At 38.3% G+C, this 26818-nt stretch overlaps 2 protein-coding genes across 3 annotated transcripts; one reads left to right on the top strand and one right to left on the bottom strand.

The window, feature by feature from the left end:
* Window positions 1–1833: 1833 nt before the first annotated feature.
* Window positions 1834–25442, top strand: LOC136238008 (tyrosine-protein kinase Fer-like). Its single transcript, XM_066028315.1, has 13 exons — window positions 1834–2240; window positions 10350–10618; window positions 11755–11922; window positions 12540–12677; window positions 13877–14002; window positions 14048–14170; window positions 15532–15619; window positions 16760–16870; window positions 17375–17569; window positions 19058–19231; window positions 20032–20718; window positions 23425–23535; window positions 25010–25442. The coding sequence occupies exons 1-13, from the start codon at window positions 2007–2009 to the stop codon at window positions 25184–25186; spliced, it is 2601 nt and encodes an 866-aa protein (XP_065884387.1). The 5' UTR covers window positions 1834–2006; the 3' UTR covers window positions 25187–25442.
* On the bottom strand, window positions 6385–7622 carry LOC136238009 (uncharacterized). 2 transcript variants are annotated; one of them, XM_066028316.1, is made up of 2 exons: window positions 6896–7622; window positions 6385–6847 (listed from the first exon to the last, which is right to left on the bottom strand). In XM_066028316.1, exons 1-2 carry the CDS (start codon window positions 7587–7589, stop codon window positions 6552–6554), a joined length of 990 nt encoding a protein of 329 aa, XP_065884388.1. In that variant the 5' UTR covers window positions 7590–7622; the 3' UTR covers window positions 6385–6551. The 2 variants fall into 2 exon arrangements, with proteins under 2 accessions (XP_065884388.1, XP_065884389.1); XM_066028317.1 differs by having other exon boundaries at window positions 6385–6844.
* Window positions 25443–26818: the final 1376 nt, after the last annotated feature.

The raw sequence follows: 26818 nt of genomic DNA, 5'->3' as shown, positions 1-26818 counted from the left end.
ATCTAACACAAATTTTATGTACATGTAAATAAGGATCATGTCTTTGGTGACCCAAAACATCACACTACTTCAATCCTGTAGCAGTGAGGAACCTTTAAAAATATTTGCATGTAGACTCAATATGTCGTTTTGAGGACATGCACATTAATATTACCCATCGATGAGTACATATAATAGACAAACACGTTAGATCGACCAAAAACAGTTGAAGGAATCGTTTCTGGTGGAGAATCATTGAAGTGAAATCCCTGTAGACACTGACACCTTTGCAAACAGTGAAAAGAGTTGTTAACATGGATACCAGGCTGCCGGTGTGATGCCACGCATTGTGTGATTCTTCTGCTCACATCCTGCATGCCAGGTGATTGTCCAGTGGTATAGCTATCTCAGCAATAGGTATCAATATTAGTACACCTATAGACATAATCAAGTCACAGTATTACTATATTGTAACAGCATAACTGATACTATTACGATAGACAATTGGTTTTGGACAGCTAACAAGTTGAACTAATCCAAATTGAAATTCTGAATTTTTCCCAAGATGGAGGTGTAGCTAAACCTATGCATCTGTTGATGTACTAACATGAGATCTACATTTTGCTTCCCTAGACACAATGGGGCAGTATAAATACCCAGATAATATTTAAGGTCACTCGAGTGGCACTTCTCGGAAGCTGTATACTAAACCATTTTATAAGATAGTGGGTAACCACTGAGTCATGATCAATCTGTTTAATCGTATGTTTACAGTAAATGAGCCTCAGTAGAGTGGTGTAGATTTTATAGCTAAATCCACTGTGACAACTTGCACTATCCTGATATTGATATCAAATGGTCTGAAAGTGACGATTTGATGCGGGCATGTATAATATTGACAAGTAGCTACCTATTGAATGGCGGCTCCTGTAAACTTGTCACAATGAGGACTTGAAGAAGGTGACCTTCATCAGGTAGACTACATGAAGGCCTTGCAGTAGGAGGGCAACTGAGGAGGTTTGACTTTCACCTAAGTTTGTTGATTCAATTTCTCACTCTGTGAAGGGCTGCTACACTGATAATGTTAAATTATTGAATACATTCTTCTGTGCTTCAAGAAATTGATAGAAAAACTGCAGACCTGGGACTTTGACTTGCGGCACTTAAGTCATCCAAATGTGTCTCGTTTCTTTTTGATGTAGCTATAAGCATCTACCACAAGGAATACCATGCATTGGGGGTACCATGACAACAAAATTAATTGGCACAAAATTCCTGGGAAAACTAATAGATATGTCATTGTCATACCAAGCAGAAATTAACTGGATTACTATTAACTGTCACTGACTCTCTGGTAAACTGCTAATCGGAATTCAGTAGCCACGCACTGGTAGTTGAAACATATAATAATTATATATATATAGCCATGCATGCCCCGTGGACAATTAGTTAAGACTGTGCAAATGTAGCTGGCAGTGGATTAACAACAACACTAAAATCAACCAAGAGTATAGCTATTACCCTGCAATAGCCCTTTGAGCTTTGAAATGGCCATACTATAATATAAGTATAAGTGTGATCTCTTACAGTGACTGACAATTGTGAACTGAATATAGCTAATAGCTAGCTAGCTAGCTACCTAAAAAGAGAGTAAGGAGGACAACACTTTTACTGCTCTTAACATGTCAAAATAAGATCTGATTTAACCTCCAGGTAATCGGCTACAGTCGTTCTAAGACGGTGCATGTTAATTCTTATGCTATTCTCTGGCCTGTAATATTTTGCAAAGTTCTAATGAATTACTAAAAATAATCATTCGCCTTTCGGGTAAAATTTATAAAAATACGTGCCTTTCGTAGATTCTGCGAAGGTCAGTCACGTTTCCTCCATTCCGTTTTATAAAGTTCTTCCAACGTTTAGGAAAGACTATAGAGAAAAGAACAGTTGGACAAGTCTTATGACCAAGAAATAAACTACAGCTGTTATTCATAGTCATTAGAGCCAAGTCTGAAGTTTAACTTCTCAAAATGGACGGGCGCAGATCTAGTGGTGAAACATTTGGAACAAATCTTCTCCGCTCAGTGCCCAGTATCACAGCACGGCACGATGAGGAAGTTAAACTATTGGAGAGTCTTTACCAGCACATGACCAAGCGAGCGAAAGCCGATATGGATTACGCCGCACAACTAACCAAAATCAACGCTGCAGCGGTCAAAGCTTGTCCTAAAGATTCCAAAGGCGAAGTCAGCAGCATCATGCAGGTATTGCAATACATCTGTTTAGTATTTTGATGTTAAATTGTTCAATGTTTGGTGTTTTAGTACTATTGTTTTGAAAAAAACAAAAAAAAAAACAAACTATTGTTTTGAAATGAAATCGCTTAATTGAAGCAAAACGTTGTCTTTGTTGACTGGTGTCTGTGTTGTAGTGAAGGCCCTTTAAATGTTATTATCCATGCCCTGGACTATGCCTCTGACCACAACACAATTATATAATTAGAAAGTAGTCCAACAGCTGGTTATGTCTTGTACAACCGCTAGAGCCAAAGAGGTAAGCATATTGACCATTTGTAAAAATTAGCTTTCAGGCATTAGCAAGTACTTACAAGCACTGGTAACCTTTGTTGAAATTAATTTTGCAGTTCTTTTCTGCATTGACAAAACATGATGTCATAATTGACAAAATTGCAGCAATAGTGTGGGTGCTTCAGCACGCAATAGCAAAAAAAGCTTTGTGGCTTTACGACATACGCATGGAATGATTAGATAATGAAGGTGAGAGACTAGCATGTTGTGGCAACCTATCTGATGGAACCGTACCTAACTTCTGACAGATATGAAATAGTGTGTATTTGTATTGTATGTATGCTTCACCTTCACCCCTGCTTGAATATATAAACAGTATCATAGTGAAACGCCCTCTGTACGAAGTGCCGCCATTTTTATGTTGTGATATAATTAATGCAGATAAGGTCCATATACTGTACTTACCAAGTGGTGCATTTTGTGTACTGTTTATCACACAAGTTCAGTAATAATTAAACCTGTCCTCCTACAGTTTATCAATAGTTTTGTTTTATCCATTGCTGGTGACGTAATGTGCTGCTGTTTGCCTATACAGCATTGACAGTTGTTTGTACTCCTAAGATTTCTGTTTCATTATCAGAGAGTTGCTAAACAAATTGTCTGTACTTTCCCTTTTCCTGTTCACTCATCTTTTATTTACACATTTCAAAGCTACCTTGTTAAGTACACTTGTATGGTATCCCTGTCTGTAGTGGCTCAGGGAAAATTTTTGGTGTGGTGGGACATAATTATGTAATTTGTGTGCAGCATGGGCATTAAACAGAATAATACTGGGCATTGTCAACTGGTTCTTGTAATTGCCAACACGTCACCAGAGGATGTTTTGAACTTCGTATGTTACCACATGTTATTCAACACTAGCAAGCCCCTGCTATGTGTGTAAAAATAGTTATCAGAAGGACTATATACATGTAGTAGCTACAATCCTAGCATCTTTTCTGAATTTATGCTGCAGCGAAGCGTTTTGCCATTGAACTATTGTTACATATATAGTATAATGTGCAATCTTCATAATTTATAGGATAGAGTAGTCAGTAGCTGAAGGTCAGGCTTGTAAGTTAATTGTGTTAGATAGAGCCAAAACTATCAATTTTCTGGCATGCTGTACCTGTGATTGTAGAATCTCCTGTCTTTACTGATAATCAGCTGTGGTAGCATCTTTTGAAAACCAGAGCATTCTAGTATCTTGCACGGTCTGTCCATTGTAATAATGTAGTCTGCTTTGTTTTATTGTATTTTTTTGGCTGGCCAAGTATGAATAGTAGTTTGAATGAAATAAATGGTCATTTTGTATATGAGTTGAGTAACATGTAAACTTTTTCTTGCTTCTACTCTGTGTAATTATTCCCACTCAAGTTCCCATATGACTATTGGTCAGCTTTTAATGCATGCACAACATACAGTGGTGTTTCAAGCGGGAAGGTATAAAAGCCGGAACGGAACCGGAACGGAACCGGAACGGAACGCACCCCCTCCTTTAATTATTTTTTTATTGTCATAATTACATTTTGTGTTCATTTTCTACATGTAGCTACATGATTTCACCTCAGTTGAATCCTATCGTTGACTTCTACACCAACTGCATCAGCGATAATTTATCATCTCCAAATAGTGCACTGTTAATAGCACGTGACCGTAGCACGTTCTGCCCTGCTCAGTTGCGTTTTGGTGACGACGGATAGAGAACAGCGGTGATAGACTTTGACGTACTTAAGTGAAGATACAAACTTAAAGCAACAAAGCCTGCTGAATAGCTACAACTTAAGTGGAGATTGTAGAAGTAGCCGCCAGCCTCATGCAAGCGAACCCAAGTTCAGTACTGTACCTCCAATGTTATTAATTGTATAAATCACACACTTGTATGCAGTGCTGTGCAGTTTATCTAATTTAATTTAGCTTGAACAGTGCAATAGCGAAATACAATGATGTATCGAGTCTCGTACATTCATAGCTATGAATGATGTCGTATTGCTACCGCCATAGACTAGCCATATTAAAGGTACGTATGGTATATGTTGTCTATGGCCACAATCGGGAAAAGGAGAATACGATGAGCAGGGCAGAACGTGCTACGGTCACGTGCTATTAACAGTGCACTATTTGGAGATGATAAATTATTGCTGATGCAGTTGGTGTAGAAGTCAACGATAGGATTCAGCTGAGGTGAAATCATGTAGCTACATGTAGAAAATGAACACAAAATGTAATTAAAAAATAATTAAAGGAGGGGGTGCGTTCCGGTTCCATTCCGTTCCGGCTTTTATACCTTCCCGTTTCAAGCTAGAATTTTGAGAATATATGAGAGGTTTCCAAACTCCCTCAAAGGATGGTTACACTGTTGACATCATCATCAATAGTTGTTGTTAGCTCTCATTCATACCAGACCAAGCCAGCTTGGGTCTGTATGGTGTGTGGTATCCATTCAGTTGTGTGGTGTTTGCCTTTCAGTCTATTGTTGATATAGAGACTATATGTAGGTGTTTATTCAGGAATCAGCTAAGGCTGTGATGTATGCTAGTCTGTTGTCTTCCCATCTTTTCATGCTCTGTGGTGTGTGTGTGTTAGTGTGTGTGTTAGTGTGTGTTAGTGTGTGTGTTAGTGTGTGCGCGTGCGTGTTTTCGTGTTAGTGTGTGTGCGTGCGTGCATGTGTGTGTGTTTTCGTGTGTGCGTGTTAGTGCACGCATGCGTGTGTGTGATATGCATACAAGGGTGGGTACAGGGATTTTACGGAATCTTGCAATAAACTTAAAAACGAAAACCAAGTTACCAAGGAAACATTTGAATTGTCACGTGATAATGTCTATTGAAAGAAGCAGGTGCTCTGCTTACTCGGATGATCTACGATGGAGGATCGTGTGGCATAAGTTGGCTTTAGGGATGGATGATAAATCCACCGCTTCCAATCTCTGCGTAGACCCTTCAACTGTGTTTAGAATCATGAAACGGTTCAATGCAAGTGGCGGTAGTGTAAGTAAGAAAGAATATCCAAAGGACTGCCGAGTGTTAAAGCTAACCAAGCCTGTGGAAGCAGTTATATTAAACATGTTGATGCATAAGCCAGGTGCGTATTTGAGGGAAGTACAGGAAGAATTAAGTCGTGTGTATGGTGTCAATGTACACCAGTCTACGTTGTGTCAGTTTTTAAAGAAGAGTGGATTTACCAGACAGAAAATGAAGATTGTAGCTGCCAGGCAAGATAAACATTTAAGGGAAACATTTGCAGTAGATGTAAGTTTGTATGATTCAAGTATGTTGGTGTTTGTGGATGAAACTGGTACAGATATGAGGGATAGTTTAAGGAAATATGGATACAGTGTCAGGGGTAAACCGATCACTTCACACAAACTTACATGTCGTGGTCAACGTGTATCAGCCATTGTAGCGATGACGACCACTGGTATTCTGGATTACAAACTTACTAAGGACACAGTAGATTCCGATGAATTCAAGGACTTCATTGAAGGTTTACTTCCGATGCTGATGAATTTCAATGGAACAAATCCAAATAGCATTGTTATTATGGATAATTGTGCAATTCACCATTGTAGTGATGTTACAGGATTGTTGAGAGAAGTTGGGGTTATGGTGCACTTTCTGCCACCATATTCTCCTGACTATAACCCCATAGAAGAGGCTTTCTCTAAAGTCAAGACCGTTTTGAAATGTATGGAGAGTACATTGCATAGTGGTGTTGTTGACCTAGAGACATGCATAGCTGCAGCTATTGCTTCTGTCACTCCTAATGATTGTCAACAATATGTACATCATTGCCAGATTTATGGATAACTGATTTTTTAATCATAGTTAGATAAGGCATTGTATTTAGTATCTAGCTAAGTTTTTGAAATAACTTTTGTTGAAAAGTAAGTGCAACACCATTATAACACAAAACTAATAGTAACAAACAGTATACAGCTAACTAATGGTTGCTGTTCATGACAAGTAGAAGTGAATCGAAATTTATAATCTGATCAGTATAATGTAAGTCTACAATAACCTCAATGAGTCCATAATCTTCCCTTTCTGCTCTAGGAATTCTTCCTCACTTAGAATACCATCATCAAACATCTTGTGTAAATACCGTAATTGCTCATAGTGCTTCATTCTGACATCTGCCAATCGAGATGGGGAAATTGCGGCTACAGATGTGGCGGTGGAAGTGGTCACTGTTGGTTGAGTGGCAGCTGTGGTACATGCCGCAACAGATGAATTATGTACAGCAACATGCTGTGATGTTGAAGGCGATCCTGTGAATGCCTGTGCCATTGCTTTAGCAGCGTCTACTACAACATCATGTAATGACTCTCGCTTTGCACGTTTGGGCACTGTACCTGTGATCATTGGTACATTAGGTGGCTCCTCTGTTGACTCGTGGACACCATTAGCAATCATTCTTGCCCATAACCTCAGTTTTGGCAGTTCCATTTCCTTGTGCTTCATCTTCAAATCTTCAAAAATATCGCTCACTTCCTCTTCATGTCGATCTCTCTTAGATGGTACACGTTTGTTATTATTGTTACCTGTTGACTCCTTAACCACCGACCTTTCACACCACAACTGTATCTCACAATTAGCACCAGTAAACACTTTGTACATCATTTGTACGTCAATATCATCGCATAACCATCGCTTCTGCTTTCCTTCGAAATAGCCAACTGCACTGATTTCGCTGACAGAATGTACATCTGTACAGAATGTCGTAATTATCTTCGTCTTTACCGCAGCTAAATCGACAAATTTCTCTTGAAAATTATGTAGTTGACGAACTATGAATTTTGGAGACTCAGCTGCTGAAGAGGCTGGATTAAAAATCTTCACATTATACTTGTACGTAGCTGTTGCTCTAGGCACAGGACTCTCGGCTTGACGTGAAGCTACTGAACCACCACCATTTAAATTGAAGGTCAGCTGGTTTCCGAGGCTCTGGTTATTTAGGAGTGGCAACAGTTGAAGCGCATTTAAACCCAGAAGATTTGGGAATCCAACTCCCGCACTCCCTGCTTTACCACTGGCTTCTTTCGACATGTTTCGCGCCAATTTCCACGTGATTTTTAAAGGTTACCTTGGCAACTTAGTATTGAGTTTTCGATATCATTGCAAGATTCCGTAAAACCCCTGTAGTTAAGTGTATTGATCTAGAGTAGTGTTAAATGCAGTGATCTAGTGGACCAACCAATAGTGTAGTGTGTGTTATATATGGTAGTGATTTGATATGGTAGTGATCCTTTTACTCATGATTGACTACATCACACAATTTGTCAGATGTATTATAAGGTTTCAGTATCAGAAACAAGTGTTATATTTCAAAATAATTGAGCTATTATACAAGTATTCTGTTTTAATTTGTTACTTGGTTTATTACCCAACCCTGCTACCAAGAAGTGATATGAATTTAATCATCTAAATAGTTTTTGAGAGAAAGTGAAATCAGAAATCAGATAGGAAATTAGTAAAGCAATTGTTAATGGGAAATCATACTTGTACAGTAAGCCTTCAGTGTGTATGCTACTATAAGGATTTTTAAGTACAGTTAATCTTGATGCTTACCTGAACAATAGCCGAACTTCTACAGTAGTGGCTGGGAGGGGGGGTAGTGGCCATTCCTATTTTGTCATGACAGCAGAACTATAATGTGGTAAAGTCTGTTTAGCATTTAGTATTCGTGCGTTTGTCTGTTACATGTGCACAGTTTACTATCAATAGTGGGTAGGACACGAGGTGTTAGCTTTCATCACAGCTCGAATCCCATTGTACCAAAAATGCTTCCACAGCATTTTCGGTGTTATGTATGTTGCGATGTTATCCCAATGCAATCAAACTAGTGATGTACAATAATATTGATAGTGTGATAATCGTATCATAGTAATCCATTATCGTGATATGATAATGACTTGTGATTATCATGAGTGCAAATCAGATATTCTTATCTCAAAGTACTCGATTGAAGCGTTTGTTGGTTTATTTCAATTATTTAATTAACTTGCAAGATTTGCTGTATTTCTGAAGGTTTGTTTCTCTCAACATTTGCTGTATTAACATTTGTTACATTTCGGTAGACACATCACACAATGTAAACATAAACACAAATTTCAAATAATTGCAATGCTTTATGTAATAGTTATACCATGGCTGCGAGGGATTTTGCTGATATATACACCCAAAGCCCAAGGGCCGCAGGCCCGAGGGCTGCGGGTGTATATGTCAGCAAAATCCCAAGCAGCCATGGTACAAGTGATATATATCACTTGGGGCGTACTCACCTAATAGGTGAAAGATTTAACAGCAACTCATCCCATTTGTTTTATACAGTAGCATCTGAAGATCGATTGTGGTTTTAATAGCGTGGGCTAATAGCCATCAAAACGTTGTCCATACGTTAAAACGTCATTAATACGTTACTATGCTTCAACACGCAATGTTAGAAAACTTGCGATTGTGGGATGGAGTTTATATTGTTATCATTTTTGTACTAAGTTAAGCCAACTAACTTCGCTATTGGGACAGTAAGTAAGTTATTATATTAAGTTAAGTACTTAGAACTGTAAGTTACTAACCTATTTCAACGTAGCAGTAGTAGCTTTGCTGTTCTGTGGTCTGTTCAAAGGCTGATACGCGGTGGGTAGAAATATGCATCCACAATCGCCCAAACAATTATTTTGTGCCTTCATTATCCTTTAGTAACAACCAACTACTCTATGTACTAAGCTTAGCAACCTCTACAAAACCGAGTCCCACAATACAAAGCTCTATGTCGCTCAATATAATGAGTCAAAGTGCATCGATTCTTTGAACTGGCTGGGTATCAAAGTCATTGGCAAACCGCTTTCCCATGATATTGCCCGGGCAATATCTTGGCAATATCTTGATATTGCCCGGGCAATATGCGAGTTAAACACCTAGCGGCGCCTTTGAACGCCCACGCTAAAGTGGTATATATTTGAATATGATACAAGTAGACGGAAGAATCCTAGCAAAAAGAAGTTGTGTTAAGCCACGCACTTATCATCTTCCCTCATGCCAACAGTACTATATAGTTACACAACTAATATACACATGTACATGCATGTACGCACACACAGACTTATACACGTAGCAGAGCTACAATCAACTGGCTGTCATATAGGTAACAAGTGACTGACGATCACACTACAAATTACTCCAAAAACTTTTTTTTGTTTTGACATGCCTGAATGCATACACATTTTCCCAAAAGGTGTACCATTTGGGTTTCCAACACATCAATTTGGCTACACACTAGGAAGGAAGCCTTACAGCTGCTAGGTATTCTATGATTCAGGAAACAAGCACATCAGCTGGTAACTCAAGAGTCATATCAAATTTATAGTGAATATACTTTAGTGCATGGTTCCCTGTAGTAATGTACAAATTGTAGAGTCAAATGTTCAATTTATTGACGTGCGATAATGATTTTGCTATTATATTGATTATCACATTACTTGCATCACAATATGATAGTTTATCACGATAGTAGATCCCAATAATAAGTAGCATAATTTAGTAGTGATTTATTGATCCTACGTCAATAAAACAAATGTAGCTATATTCGAGTATCTGCTTTTTAACCAGTAAACTATGATAGTATAGAGTCACCAAATGATCATATTAGTGATACCAAATTGTCACATCTTGTTACATGGGAGGTTAGGTGATCACTGCACTTTTAGTAGGTATCCATGTTGTACTGTGGTGTATTGTATGGCAACACATGACCATACCTTGTTTATGTGCTCATAATAATTGATTTATTATATTATTGTTCTACAGATCTGGAGTGTATTCTTACAAGCCACTGATAAAGTCATCTCCAAGATCAACCACAGTGCTCAACAGATGCGTTCCCTTCTCTCTACAGAGCTTCAGCCACTGATAAAGAACAAGCGAGGGGCAGGCGTGGCTTTCACCAGTGACAGAGTGAAGGCAGAGAATGATTATACTGTGTCATCACGTCAAGTCGATGCCCTACACCAACAGTATAAAGATAATGCTAAGGTTGCCAACAAGTGTAAGAGAAAAATGAAGAAATCGAATGAAAAGTGAGTGGAATTAGAGCATGTACATGCATGTACTGTACACTTGCACACATGCATACTATTGTACACCCCAGCATGTAATGTATTTTGCATTGTCTACTAAAATAGGAGTGCCAGCATCGTATGTATTATTATTATAGTTGTGTATTTGTGTGACATGCTCGGTTGACATTTGCTTCTCTTTTAATATGGTATAGACTGGAAGCAAGTAAAAGGCCGTCATTATTTTAGATATTGTTTACCGTCATTTCCCACATTAATGTTTATGTAGCTGCACCAAATTGTTAGGTAATAGAGATTTAGGGAGGTACCGGAATGACCGAATAGTCAAGTGTTGAGGTAAAGCATTGGCTCGTGTACATAACAGAAAGGTAACAAAGGATTTCAACTCTCCAGAAGATGCACAGTCCTTGTACCTTTCTTGTACCTTTCAAGGTCAAGATACTCTAATGGAGCAGTCACATGTACAGTCAAGTGCAATTGAGTGTACAATTAATCACACATCAGTTTTTGCTAAACCTATACACAAGCAATAGAGATGGAAAACAAGAATGATGGTCTAAGCACTGAACCTAGCAACTTTCTATTATCAGTCCATTGCTCTACATGTATTTACTTGCCCTGGATCATCTGTGAGACACCCCTAACTTCCCTTGTCTACGTGACTCCTAGTCCTAGACTCTAGCTGTTTCCACTATGTTAATATTCCTGGACATGAAGAGTGCACAGTAGCTAAAACGGCTATAACACTGTAGGACCAATTGTAGGTAGTTCTGCACTACAACTTCAATACTGTATTAAGCACTTAAATAACCGAAAGCTTATGATGCATTATGCGCTTATTATACATATATAGCTTTTTTTAGCACATGCTGTTGTTAGATGCCCAATACCAAACCCAGGTTTAGTAACACAAATACTGGATGAGAACTTTTCAATAGTAGTTATGGGGTGTGGTATTCCAGCAGCCTGGCTTATGGAGTGTGAAAGTGGCATTTTTGTTTGTGTGTTTGTTACTGTATGTGCATAACTGCTTGTGCATGCACGTGTGTGTTTGTGTAGTGTAGTGTTTGCATATATGTATATAGAGCGTGTATAGTAGGTTGTATACACATGTGTGTACATGTTCTATTATACAGGACAATACAACAATATACTGAGGCCTCCAGTAACCTACACAATTGTCACAACACCTACATACTGGCCATACACAATGCTAACACTCACCAACATTACTATAAGACCTCTCTACTACCACTGGCCTTTGATACCTTCCAAGAGAGAATGGAATTGCACGTTGGAGAATGGTCAGTTGAGTAGCGTGCGCACGTGTGTGTGTGTGTGTGTGTGCACGCATGTGTGTGTAGTGATGTGCAATACACCTAACAGAATATGTCTGTATTTAACAGCTGTGTAATTGTCAAGAGTTTATCCCCATTAAACTAACTCTTGGTATCACGATACAGTTAACTGTTACAGTGGAACCGGGACACTTGAAGATGAGGGACACCTGCATAATCTAGAGACTTGTTAATGGTCATAAAGTATACCTCAGCATGTTACAGTGTAACTGACCTGCTAAAATTAGGACCCCTTGATAATCTGGACACTTGGTCAGTCTTGAGGTTTCCTTAATGCACAAGTTTCACTAATTGAATGGCTGATAAATGTGACTGGATTTTTGAAAAGGAGTCTTCCTGACACATTCAACTTGGCAGCACAACTTATCGTACAAACCTGAAATTTTATCTGTCCCATTAAGCTACTGAACAAATTTCAAGCTTTTTCCAATCTGATTTTACGAATCATCTAAGTTGGTACATTGGATGTGTGTGGAAGACCCCTTTTTGCAAATCCAGTCACAATTTTTCATTGTTCAGTACTAGCTACAGTAGTTACTTCTAAATATTCTGTTTTTGTGTAGGAAAGCAGTATTGGAGAAATACACAAACAGTTTGGACATGCACGATGTGTATGAGGATGCCAATAACATGATAACCTCAGCTCTGAGTAGAGTTAGCCCTGCTACAGAGTATGCTACCTTCATACACCAACATAAGAGGTTAGTCTTGTCTATGTGTCTCTACTTTTCACTACTTTTCACTACTTTTCACCATACATGGGATGAAGCCTCATTAATGAGACAACCAGTAAGGCCTTAATTTAATGGACAAAGTGGTCTTATTTATGAGGTCATAAAGTCCTTAGGGACCTACTTGACATGGTTACTAAAATGATGTGGTCTTATTAATATGGTCATGAAGTACACCTCAATGTTTGGGACCTACTTGACATGGTTACTATAGTGAGGTGGTCTTATTTACAAGGCCACGAAGTACACTAACTTGACATGGTCACTATAATGAGATGGTCTTGTTAATGAGGTTATGAAGTACACCTTTGCTATTTTTGGGATCTACTTGACATGGTTACTACAGTGGAACCTGTGTTACGGTCACCTGGATTAAGCGGTCACCTCTGCATAACGGCCATGGACACGAGGTCCCAAATATTTTCCCATACAAATGTATGCATTGTTGTCTGCATTAAGCGGTCACCTGTCTAACGCGTATAACGGCCAACCAAGAATTCGCCTATGAATCACTGTATACATAACTTTCTCCTTCATATAGCGGTCGCTACCTTTTATGGTGGCTTGTTAAGCCAACTGTCTGGCACCACAGCACTGTTTCAATTAATGCACAATTATCACACTTCCTGCCGTTCAATGAATACTATATAATCTATCAGGCTTCATTGCTTAAACGTATTCAATAGCTACAACCAACATTCATAACAAGCTCACCTTGTCCTTTCTGTACTAAAAATATTACTGCATTGCAGTTGGCGTGAGCCTCTTAATAATAATCACTCATTTATAACAGCCATAGCCACTAAAATGCTGCTGACCACCTTATACAGGTTTTCTCTATAACAGCCACCTGTATATAAAGGCCAGATATATCTGGTCCCAAGGTGACCATTATAGACAGGTTCCACTGTATAATGAGGTGAAGTCTAGCTGTTTTGGACCTACTTGACATGGTCACTTCAAAGAGGATCAGAAGCTTTCTAAAGAGGATATTCTACAAACACAAGCATGATTTTATCTCAATGCATGCACCTACTGTAGTTCATTATTAAGCACAGTGTGTTCATGTATATACACCCCTGTACTGGAAGTTTAGTTCTGAAGACCAGTAGTTGAAATGTGTATTACTACTAGTACTAGGTGTGCTTCAATTAGAATGTGTCTTACAGCAAAGATTCACTCAAGATGGCTTCTTATGACTTTGATGCTTCCGTGGCTAAAATACCATCAAATCGTGTGGCCAACCCAGGTGTCATTGCCATAAATAACCTCACTATGAACTCTCTGAGAGAAAAGTATGGTTCATTGTCCGTGTTGCTGTTTCACTTGTTTGTTTATAGGTTGAGTGAACTAAACAAAACTGTGGACTCGCTGAGGAAACAGATTAGTTATAAGGAGTCAGACATAGAAAATGTTAGGAGGGACTTAGCTAGTTGTGACAGCAAAAAACTGATGAAGATTGAGTAAGTTGATATATATAACAAACCAGCTACTGTGTATGTACTATTAAGTGATACTGCAAATCCAGACACATTTTCATCAAATAAAATTTTTGGGGTTCACGAAATTTAGCAAATTCTATGATAGGTTGATAGTTCAAACACTAATAGTGAGGGGCAAGTGGAAATTTGTGAAGAAACATTTCACAAAGTGTTTCACTTGTGCACAATAGTCTCTTCCCTTTATCAAAAATTTTATGGTATCAAGGGTAAGTATTAAGTATTTTGATGGCACTGTTGTTTTCCCTTGCATAAAATGTCCAGGCTTGCCAGCAATTTAGACCTGTGAGTATATCAATTTTCAAAGCAGAGAAATGTTGGACATTTAATTCATCTATTTTATTAGACTGTTAATGTCTTTAAACTACATACACCTTTCTGTAATCGTGCATTAAGTCTATCGCTTTTGCACAAGCCCCAGTTTAATTGCAACAATGGTAATCAAGTACTGTATTTGACTGGTTAATAGCTGCGGATCGTATAATAGTTGCCCCCGGATAATAGCCGCTCCACAGCCTAGAATTATTGTGATAAGAGCTGCCCTCGGATAAGAGCCACGGCTTGTATCTGAACATACTGTTGCAAGTGTTGATAAGACATGTCTGAAGCAGAAACTGGGCTAAGGCAAGGGTAAAGGAGTTGTTTTAAGCCAGGAAATACCATTTTTGAGAAAAGTTAAAATGAATGATAATATTGAAGGATGATTAAACAAGGTCAGTCACTTGTGAATCTGTATAAATGCTGTGGGCTGCTGTCACTCAAGCCCATAGTAGCCGCCTTTGCGTAGTAGCTGCAGTGTTTTACTTGCATGGTAGCCGCAGTTATTAACCAGTCAAATACGGTACTCAAATTCTAAAAGCAAAGCTCCATTCAATTACTCTAATAGAACATACACAAGCTTTGATGAAAACATTCTAATTGAACAGCCTCCGTAGTTTGTCTGGGCAGTCAAATAGAACAGTTAGTATTGTGGCCAGTAAAAATGATCACACATAGTAAACACTGGCATGCCAATAAAAAAAGGTGTAAAAGGCTAATAGCAATAACTTCTTTAGCACTACTACTGTATGTGTTCCTGAACCATGTTATGTAACTTGCTGTACACTTTAATGCAGTGATGTAATGGAATAACTGGTCAATTGATCCTGATAGTTGTGGGCATGTTTATTTGATCCATAAACTGTTGCCTCTTTGAGTACTCTGCATCTAATGATGCTGGGAAGGTGTTGATTTACACAGCAACTATGTAGCCTACAGGTGTAATCTTAACTGTGTAGTTCTGTAGCAAACAATTGCGCATAATGTAATGTGTTTCTCTTGTACAGCACTGACAGGTACCAGCAGTTGACTATTAGGATGAGTATTGTTCAGGGTGAGCTTGAGAAGTTGAGATGTGATGAAGCTTGTAGTCAGGTATTATATTTTGTGTAGTGTGTGGCTGAGCTGTAGTGTGTGCGTGTGCGTGTGCGCGTGTGTGTGTGTGTGTGTACATATTCCAAGCCCAGATGGTTTCACTTGTCACACATTGCCTTTACAGAGGTTTGCAAGCCTCTCAGGGTATAACAACACACTAAGAACAGATACAGCATGGTGAGATTGTCACTACATACCGTATAACAACAAATATTGGTGAAACTAATATTTGGTGATTTGCTATAAAATTGCAGTTGGTAAAAATTTAATTTGGCAAAATGCTCTCGCTGAAAAATTGGCAGTGCACACAAGTGGTGTAAGAAGAAAAAAAGTGGTGTAAGGACAAAGTGTGTGCATGCTGTTACAGTAGTGTACAATCCTTTTTGTGGTGAAATGTTATGGATTCAGTCACTGCATGCATTTAGTTGCTTTCATGATTGAACCGGTCCAACTGGGTTTGGGCTTTAAAGAATATCCGGGTCCTGCTGCAGCCCAATTTGTTTTGTGGGCCACATCCACTTATCAGGATCATTAGTCTCACCCGTTTATCAATGGCTGCTTATGAATTCACGTCTGTTGCTATCTGCAAGCTTACGTGGAGCCATGCCCACTGATCGAGTGTACGAGTTCTAGTCTAGTCCGTAAGCCACACCCATTTGCATGTGTGGAACCACGCTAATTTACCAATAAGGTAGTATCCATGAAGTCACACTTGGTTTGTCAAAACCAGTTTCAACAACCGCTATCAAAGGCTTGGACACCAGGTATGAAAATAATATTCACAGAATTTAAATTTGGCAGTTTAGTGACGTATCGCCAATTCACCAAATTTAGTTCACCGCCAAATTTAATTGAAATACGGTATATCAGCAGCACATGTTGCTGTTGGGAGTTCCAATGGGTCCTCTGATTTCCACACATGCACGCACGTATGAATTAATAAAACAGAACTCATGAAATACTCTGTAAGAGATATAGTTGCTAGTACTTCACTACTCACTTTTCTGCCTCCATACAACATACAAGCCAGGAGGGTTCTGTGTGCCAAATAGCATGAAGTGTGGGTCAGCCTTCACCAGTTGTCTGGTTTCTGGTATGAACAATTCTCTGTTATCATCCAGCTGTTTATTTCCTTGTCAGGCTCAAGCTGAATTGCTTAAACAAGCATTTGAGAAGATCGGTGGTGAAGGCGTTATCCCTCCATTATTTGATTCTTCCATTGGTGACATTGACCTTAGCTTCCTCACTGGGGTAAGCTACTGTATGCTGATGTGCACTATTGTAGTTTTGCATAGTAGTTGAGTATAGCTAGCTATCATATAGCTATGTTTCAAAAGAATCTTAAGTATATGTGGCTACATTAGGCAAGTGGGTTACTCTGTAAGACTCCCATCAGAAAATTTATTTTTAGAGATTTGAGAACAGGTTCCACTCATAACTTTTGACATTGGTTTAACGTTTATCTATTTAGAGATTTGTAACAAACTTTAATATAGTACTTTTTGTAGATAAACATTTACACTTTGCTTTCTGTGGTGCAGGATCATACCTCTATAAGTTGTAATAGGATGCTTTTGTAGGCTTATTTAGCTTGCCCCTTCCCAAGTGAAAGACAGTCAACTCAAACTGTGTTCCTTGAGATGATTAAAAGTAGAATTTTTTTCTCTCTAGTAGTGCTTGCAGTGCTATGCTATGATAAATACAATGTTTGTCATAGCCTGTGTACCTAGCTATGTCCTCTGTTTGTGGTTACAGGATTTATCAAGTAGTCGTAGCACTGGCAGTGGCAGTGGTCATACTCTCAGTAAATTGTTTGGATTTGGTAGTAAATCATCCAAAACTCCTCCACCTGTTCCAAGAAAGGTACCCAGTCTACCTAAAGTGCACGGAGCTGCCCCAATCCCTCTCATCCCTGATGGAAACGGAAGTGAATCAGATGATGATGAGGATGTAAGCATGGATACTTGTTAAAATATGCTACATGTACATTGGAACCTCTCTATAAAGTACATAACAAATAACAGACACTGTACATTCAATCTCTTGGTAAAGGATGGCTCCATTCAGACCTCTACCAGCACAATTTTATCTCTGCTTCAAGAAAGATGACATGTAAAATTTAAATTAACTTGTGTCTGTTATATCTGATGTAAACACTGAAGAACCAAATGCATTATATATAGTTTGAGGCTCATGACTAGGTCAATAAGTTGTGTACATTGTACATGACATGTTTCCCACAGTAAACACTCTGGGTGTAGCAGTTAAGTATAGGTATCTTTTAGTGTTGCCACGATATATCAATATATCAAGGTGGCGATATGATATGATATAGTCAATCAGTTATATCGATGATTGATAGTGGTGCTGCTTAGTATAATGATGTGGGGGAGGCAAGACATATGTTATTTGGCATTTAATTAAGTTATTTGTTGATGGTGTAGTGTGGTAAACAAGCCAACCCCAAACCAAAGTAAACTGGAGGTTTTAAGGTTTCTATGTAGTGCCAGCCACTTGTCTCAACTGTAAAGCAAAAGCAAATTGTAGATAAACAAGAGTAGCTTTTGCTTATGGTATATGTTAAAGCATTGCTACAAGTGCTGTATGAAATTTAAAGTGCGAGGTGCGTGGCCGAGTGCTTTATTTTTCATATAGCACAAGCAAGGCTATGCTTTAAATGATTTATGGAACTTTCTAGTCGTGTAGCTTCACCATACACTAGGACTCACAATTAACACGTGTTGCACAAATTATTAGCAGCCTGAATGTACACAAACTAGTTTAACAAAGTAACTCACGCGTAGTTCACCATAGTTTGGCATGGTAGACGTTCATCGCATATTTTGGCAAGTTTTGCTCACATCCCACAATCACTTCTATTGTAACACATAGTAAAGTATTTCTGTGATATCTCCAGGACTTGTCCGTTTACATTAACAAACATAACAGCAACATTACCTTCTCCCACCCATCATCAAAGCATTTAGGTATGTCTGTAAAAGCAATCCAGTGGTAAAACTTGTAATGGCTGGGGTGATTGACCACTCAGCGCGGCGAGGCTATCAGCCTTCACTGGCTTGTGTGAACGCCGCGGGCTATTAGCCTGTACTAGAGTACGTGGGCAACTGTGTTTTATTGCACCGCAAAAGAGTTCTTTATTGTACGATTAAAGCACTGTTTGCTGGCGTAAAGTGTAATTTAAAGTACACTTTCCCCTTTGATCTCGCCCACGCAAAGTTTTATAAATCCAACTTAAATTTAAGCTTACAATGAAGAGTATATATATACAAATGTTGCAGTTAGTTCTATATCGTGATATATGTTCATAAATCTTGGTGATATATGATATAGAGTTTTTTCTATATCATGGCAGCACTAGTATCTTTTCCTTTTTGTTATTTTGTAATGAGTCTATCAGGTATAGTGATTGTTATTTAGATTGATGAGGAGCCATGGTATTATGGTGATATCCCTCGAGATGATACCCATCAGATGGTAAAGGTCGATGGTGACTATCTTGTGAGGTTCTCAGGCAACAAGAGCTGTTATGTAACCACAGTGAAGTGGGAAGGAGCCATCAAACACTTTGCCATACAGAAGAAGGAAGATAATGTATGGATGTGCACTCACACACACTCACACACACAAACACACATACACCAACACACACTAATCTATTTTTATTAGAGGTGGACCGATACCACTTTTTACCGATACTTCTGATACACTGCCGATACTAAGCATTGAAGCCTAGACAAGTTTATTATAGAAATTTCACTGTTGTGATAATTAGCTAGCTATTAAAATATCGCAGTAATTATATAGTTTGATTGAGAAGTGATGATCTCAGTTCAATCAAGTTTCAAAATATTCATTGTATAAACAGCCACACATGATAAACATCATTGTGAATTACTAATTGCTTGATTTGGGGTAGTTTTCTTGTAAGCTTATTGATTAGGTAATTAATATTAATTGCGTGGGCAGCAGATAATTCTACAATGTTTGCTACAGCCTTGCAACCAAACCTTTTCATGAAAAAGCAAGCCAAATAATCATAAACTTATTTCCTTTAGGAACAACTGCACTGTCATTTAATTACAAAGGATTCACGTGCTCTAATATATTAGAGTACATACGGAGCAATTATAGCAATACTTGGAAAAAGAGTAACAAAGGCTTTGTTTTTACTACTTTGTTAGTCCAACTAAGTTACTTGCTATACTGGAAACTTAGCTAGAGATGGTTTAATAAAAGTGGTGAGTATCTACTGGTGGTATCTGTACCTTTGCATTACTGATACCGATACCACTGATATCGGCATCGATGCCGATACTGGTATTGGTATCGGTCCACCTTTAATTTTTGTCCCTTATTTACACTTTGATCACTTGTACCTCTTGTCTTCACAGAATGGCACTACTTTCTGTTTTGAAGGAACCACATTCTCAAGTATTGGTAAACTCATTAAACATTACCGTGACAACAGAATGCCTGTTACCAAGAGAACCCAAGCTATTCTGAAGAAGCCCATCTGCAAGATTACTGTAGCTGATGATGAATACACCATGCGGCATGATGACATTGTGCTAGACAGACAACCACTTGGTAAAGGAAATTTTGGTGATGTGTTTTCTGGTACAGTGAGAAGCACTGGTGTACGAGTTGCCGTGAAAACCTGCCGGTCTGAGCATATTCCTGCAGCACAACAATTTCTTGCTGAGGCTGAAATTTTAAAGCAATACGACCACCCTAATATAGTCCGACTTTTGGGAGTGTGTTCAGACAAAGAACCAGTATATATTGTAATGGAGCTGATGACGGGTGGAGATTTCTTACACTTCCTGCGTAAACATGGCATCAACCAAAGTGCTTACCAACTTACCAAGTTTTCACTCGATGCTGCTCGGGGAATGGAATATCTTGCATCGAAGAATTGCATCCACCGAGATTTGGCTGCCAGAAATTGTCTTGTGGGTGATAATAATGAGATAATGAAGATCTCCGACTTTGGCATGAGCAGAGAAACAGATGATGATAATATATACTTACAGTCATCTGGTTGTAAACCAGTCCCTGTGAAATGGACTGCTCCAGAGGTAATGAAATCAAATGTGTTTAAATTGTTGAGTAGAAGATTAATAAAGTAGTGACTGTTTCTCATGTTGTTATATCAAGAGTTAATAATAGTAGGGAAGGAGAGTGTCTAATGCTCAATAGGCCTGTATAAAATGAGCGCGTAGAGCACCCCGCTTATTATCGTATACCTTTGTAATTTCCTATAGTGCTGATGACCGCAATAAACACGTTATGTCACATTTTGTATGGCCTTGCAAAATCGATAGTTGGTGAGAAAGCAGTGATGCGAAGATGGCTACTACAGGGAGTGATGGAAGAACCAGAGAGAAATCGTTCATAACTTTCATCTGGCGCTTTTTCTTAGGTTGGGATTCTTCAGGCTGTGTTTCATCGGCGCCGCTTCTTTTCCTTGCCATTGCTTTCGTCTGACACTTCTTCTTCGTTACTTCCGGCTCATCACTCCTCGACTGACGCTTCTTCTTGGGCCTTATACCTCGGGACGTGGCTGAACGGTAGATTCGTGATGTAATTCTACCTGTGCTTCCGAGCGTACTTCATCTCCGCTTTTCCTCATTGATCTTCTCTGACGCTTCTTCTTGCTAGGCTGCATGAACTGTTTCTGCTTCAATTTCGGCCAGTAGTATACCTAGGGCTGTTCATCACAAATCGACATGTTTGATTGCACACGTTGCCTCGCACGTTGCTCACGAGACTGATTCGTGAACAGCTAGTAGTATCGATAACGTCCTTCTGCGGCGTGCCTCATTTCACATCTCCCTTCATGCAATCAACACGTCTGGCCAAGAAGCCAGATTGTCTTACGCGCTCATTTTATACAGGCCTATTGAGCGTTAGACACTCTCCCTCCCTACTATTATTAACTCTTGGTTATATGGTATAGCTTTGTTTTAACCATTGCTGGGTGCGCTGTGACACTGAGCACTGCTACCCAATACAGCTCAGCCCCATCATATGGCATACCTGTGTTCTTGTGAAGGCTACTATTGTATGGTGAACCTTTGTAGTTACTTGAAACAAGGGATTTTAATTATGGCTGTACGATAATAGTAAAACCTATATCTTGAAGATTAAAAATTAGCTATAAATTTAAAAAATGAAGTAGGGATCCAAGCGATAAAAAATAGTGAAGCAAGAGAAGAACAATGGTAGCTATTACAGCATAGCTCAGTGGGAAATCCCTACTTTGGCATTAATCCCTACTTTGGCATTAAATCCCTACTTGCCATTGAACACAAAATAATTGTTATACCATGCCAAAGTAGGGATTTCCCACTGAGCTATGCTGTAATAGCTACCATTGTTCTTCTCTTGTTTCACTATTTTTTATTGCTTGAATCCCTACTTCATTTTTTAAATTTATAGCTAATTTTTAATATACTAGTTTGTTTAGTTTTTTTTTTGTTAAAGCATACAGTTAGCTATAACATACAACTGTTCTATTAGGGTGACTGCTGTATTAGAGTATCTAGAGTCATGTGTGCTTGCCCAAAAAGGGGTGTGGTTTCGACCGATTATTAGACTAGAGTATCTCGAATCAGCCTACCAACTTGAAGGTGTGTAGTCACAAATGCAGTTAGCGTAAAAGGGGCGTGGTCTCGATTAATAGATTGATAATACATAGAATAAAGAATGGGCGTGATCTTGTGACCTATCGTGGAGTGTTGGTACCTCCGTACAGTAGCATAGTCTAAGCGCCTTAAATAATTTGCCCCAGAAAAGCCAATAGAGCTTACAGCTTTTGCTGTATTTGGCGGCGGAAAAACATGGTAGTGACAGCTGGAGCTGAGCGATGTACGGGCTGGCTTACTTGTGTTACTACAACAAATTGTAATGTTCCACCTGCCTCAAACTACACTGTAGCTACATAAAAACATTCAATATGAAGGGCTTCACCTTCATTTAAAACTTTTCACGCTGCTTGACTGGTTTTATGGGCTTCTCAAAAAGTATCGATAGGCATTCAAAATTTTGAATGATTGCCCGTGACTATACCGTAACCTTAAATGTTGGTGAATTTGTAGCAAATCACCAAATTTGCAAATGCTTTCCTCTATACGGTAAACACCAGTTTTAAAATATTTGTTGACATTGTTGAGTCAGAAATTTTATCACTTCCCCTGATACCTTTCCACAAGTTTTTCATCTGATTGTGGTTACTATGGATTACGAAGATTTAGTATTATCTCTATAAGCAAATTCATTATCTTATTTACGATAGGTGATTTAGGTATCTAGATAGTCTTTTTATCGAATTTATCTCCCAGCCCTAATTTTAATGTCGGTTGCTAGTGAGTCAATCCTTGTGGAGGTAAGCCCCAGCTACCAACTATGACATTTAATATTAACACATCATCTATTTTTACCTATATGGTATCTGCTGGGCATTAACACTTCTGACAAGTATATCCCCAGGGAGACACTGCTTTTGCTGCACCTTCAGAAAGTTACCTCATTTGTAGTAATAGTCATGAGTACATTAATTCTGTTAGTGACATCATTTCCTGTTGTGCTACTTTCATCTTGTCTGGTTGTAGCATGCCAGGCTCCCTCCATTAAGATTATTTATTAAACTGTATTTAAGTACATTTCGTGATGAGTCCTCATTCATTTCACCAACTAGGAATGAGGTTTGAGATTCTCTCTATAAAAGACTATTGCCTCATTTACTGTGTTGTTTGAATGTCTACTGTGTCTTATCATTGTAGTCCCTCAATCTTGGTCAATACACCAGTGCCAGTGATGTGTGGAGTTATGGAGTGTTGTTGTTTGAGACTTTCTCATGTGGATCATCCCCTTATCCTGGGATGAGCAATGCTGTAAGTTGATATTGTATACATACTCCAACTACTGCATCACCCATTGTAATTTTGTTTAACATCACAATAGTTACTCTGAAAATATTGCTTTATATATCTCAGTCGCTTCTGAAATACTTCACCAACTAAATGTTAATAAAAGTGTATTGTTTGTGTACAGCGAAGGTATTAAGGTTACCTTGGGACCATGTTCTGATTATCACAAACTAATTATGTCCGTGTCCTGACCATTGTAGATGTGACTTGCATCCAAACAAGAAGTTGCCTGAGATGTATTTTTATAGGCTACTGTGTGTAGCTTTGCATGCCAGTATTTTGTTAGAAAACTCTTTTAGATCAACTTAGCTGAAATTTCAGTAAAATACTTAAGAAGCTAAAATGCTTTAAGATGGCAATACAGAAATTGATTTGTACAGTGATAATAGGGAATATGAAGAGTCCAGATGCTTAATAACTTGGAAGTCTAACCATGTTCCCCATAAACAGGTAAATCCATCACTGAGCAAGTTACTGTAAGCGTATTAAATTTCATGGGTAAAATTTTCGTGGTTTGCCGAAAAGACAGGTTTGCAAGTATATTAAATTTTGTAGGCATAATTTTCTTGGTTTAATCTCGATGAGCCAGTTTATTTTCTTGAGGAGCCGCAGGGAGTGCTTTAATGTCGCGTTTAAGGTTTAGCTACAGCTTAACAGCTTTGGTTACTCCATTTATGCTGGCGTACTTATCTGAGACTAAGCAAACCATTTTGTAGGGTTGACTCACCACAAAAGAATCTTGCCTGCTGGAATCAGAGGAAACGGGTCTTAGATAAGGAAAGTGTATTGGTGGCAACAGTTAATAGGTCTGCTCAAGCTGAAATGCGAGTTTCTAAATGGATTAATTTTTTGTGGATCAGCTTTATGTGGATTAATTTTCGTGGATCAGCTGCAAACCACGAAATCCATGAAAATTTGCACACCATGAAAATTTCTATGCTTACGGTATGTCCTTCCCACAACCAGAGTGAAGGCACCAATTGTGAGAGAAAGACAAGAACAAACTGACACCAAGGTAAACCAACAGTCATATGCTTTTGTCCCTCCTTGGGAGTACTGACTTGAAATAAGGATTTTCAAAACTCCTCTTTCTTTGGTGATACCAATGTTTTTGCATTAACACCTTCCTTCATTGCAAAACAGGTGTTCAAAAAACAAAGTTGAATATTCATTGTATAAAGAACTTGGAAGCATTTCGCCCATTGTATTTAATGTGTTCTACTGTAAAGTTAGGTTTGTGGGGCCAAGTGACATTTTTGCAGATCCAGTCATGTTTTCACCAATAAATGACGTGTGTTTAAGAAGCCATGGAACAGCATAGTAAGCCAGTGAAAAATCCTTTGGCCATTGCCAGCATTTGTAAAGTGCATTTTTGCCCAATTCATTTAATGGATATTGAATAGTCAAGTGAGGTCTGTACTTTTTATCATGTTTATAGCAAGCTCGGGAGAGTGTGGAGCAAGGATACAGAATGGAACCACCTGAAGGTACCCCCAGGGAAGTGTACGACCAAGTAATGTGGCCCTGCTGGTACTTTGAACCAGATGACAGGCCGACATTCAGTGAAGTTGTCATCATACTTCAAGGAATCATCTCCAAGATGCCAAAGAAGTAGTACAAAAAAACACATAGGTGTCCTGTTATGAAGTTGTTATTTTTATGTGTAGTAATAATTATTGTAGTGTTGATAATGTATTACATTTTCTTGTACATATTTTTTTTCAAATCATGTGTACAAAGCATTAAGTTTTGATATTTTTGTACTGATATTTTGCAGGTGTTGTCTATCATGAGTTAATGTATTTTGTAGTTGTACTGTGTACTCTAGCAGTAATTATTTTTATGGTATAATATTGTAGTAATAAACTTAATGAGTCAGAATAACTGGTGTCTTTCCTGTTGATCTGCTTATTAAAAAAAAAAAGTTTTGTATGGAAGCACAGCACAGACCATTGTGAAGAAAGTACTGCAACATTTTGGCAACTGCATGCATGTGTGCATCATTTTAGCTTGCAGTTTAAAATGGATACCACTATGTAATTGGTTCAGTATTGAATTTCCTATCTATCTGATGTCCTGAATTGTATGTATTTCAAAGAAGCACAAATCTTATTGTGTGTGGCCTGCTCTATATGTATTTTTTACGGCATGTGATGCAAGATATTGGAAAGATTTTGTTCAGGGTATCTGGATAGTAATCGTAGCCATGTCAGCCCTACCATGGAGATCTAACAAACATCCTTTGCTAAAAATATAATAGTATAATGGTGGCGTACCAGCTGCCAAGCACGGAATTATACTCTTTAATTCAAATTTTCATGCCACCAAAGGAATATATATTTGGATGCTGAAGTTGTTTTGTCCTACCTAACTGGGTAATATGGTTGTTCCATGACACTGTCAGGTGATGTGCATGGTTGTTTATGGTTCTGCCATTTACACACAAAAAAATAAAAATAGCGATTGGCCATGAAAAGTTAATTATATCAATATTTTTATATCTCTTGAAAGGTTTTCATGTCTTCACTTGTAAACACTCTTCTTGTAAAGATGCAGCAACTTTAATATACATTAACTTTGTTTTTCTCTAATTCCACAGTGTTACTAGTGTACCACATCAAAAAGTTGAAGCCTGGTCAATTTTGGGGACCAGAAACATATAATTAACTTTGCATGGCCTTACATAATATAGAGTAACTATATAATTATATGAGTGCATGCATAGTAGTAAATGCAAGTTAAGTTTCATACCATACTGGCATACATTCCTGATGTCACAATGGCTTACATCTGAGTCAAAAAGCATGTCACCTTGCTTGCACTGTAACAGTTTAATGCATGCTCTGCAAGTTTCACAGTAAAAACGACTTGATGATAGTCATTAATTTTCATGGCAAATCACACAAAAAGTAGTGACAATCACTTGGTCACTAAGAAGTGCACATTCTATACACCTAAATCATATATATGAGGTGGACTACTGAACATGTTCAGTATTCTACTAAATGAAACTTTAGTGTGAACATAGCTAGGGAAAGCAGGAACCGCCAGTACAGCACAAAAGTATAACAAGTAAAAAATGTGTTAAAGCACAGTAATTTACATTATTCCCAGCTCAGGATCTAAAGCTTTAAGGCCCCATAGATAAGCCCTCTTAATGGAAAGTTTTTGAAAGATCTACATAAAGAGCAAAATAATCCAGTATAATTATTTTAATGTAACTAGCGATATTAAGGAACTCTAGATC

Source organism: Dysidea avara, chromosome 11 (genome assembly GCF_963678975.1).
Source record: "Dysidea avara chromosome 11, odDysAvar1.4, whole genome shotgun sequence".
Taxonomy (NCBI): Eukaryota; Metazoa; Porifera; class Demospongiae; order Dictyoceratida; family Dysideidae; genus Dysidea; species Dysidea avara.
Note: the sequence above shows the minus strand (reverse complement) of the source record. Positions and strands in the feature narration are given on the sequence as shown.

Excerpts from the sequence above, each read along its gene's own strand:
- LOC136238008 (XM_066028315.1), top strand. The coding sequence starts at position 2,007 with ATGGACGGGCGCAGATCTAGTGGTGAAACATTTGGAACAAATCTTCTC. Across the intron at positions 14,171-15,531 it reads AAAAAACTGATGAAGATTGA|CACTGACAGGTACCAGCAGT; the intron begins GTAAGTTGATAT and ends TCTCTTGTACAG. Across the intron at positions 15,620-16,759 it reads GTGATGAAGCTTGTAGTCAG|GCTCAAGCTGAATTGCTTAA; the intron begins GTATTATATTTT and ends TTTCCTTGTCAG.
- LOC136238009 (XM_066028316.1), bottom strand. The coding sequence starts at position 7,589 with ATGTCGAAAGAAGCCAGTGGTAAAGCAGGGAGTGCGGGAGTTGGATTC. Across the intron at positions 6,848-6,895 it reads TAATGTACCAATGATCACAG|TAGACGCTGCTAAAGCAATG; the intron begins GTACAGTGCCCA and ends ATGATGTTGTAG.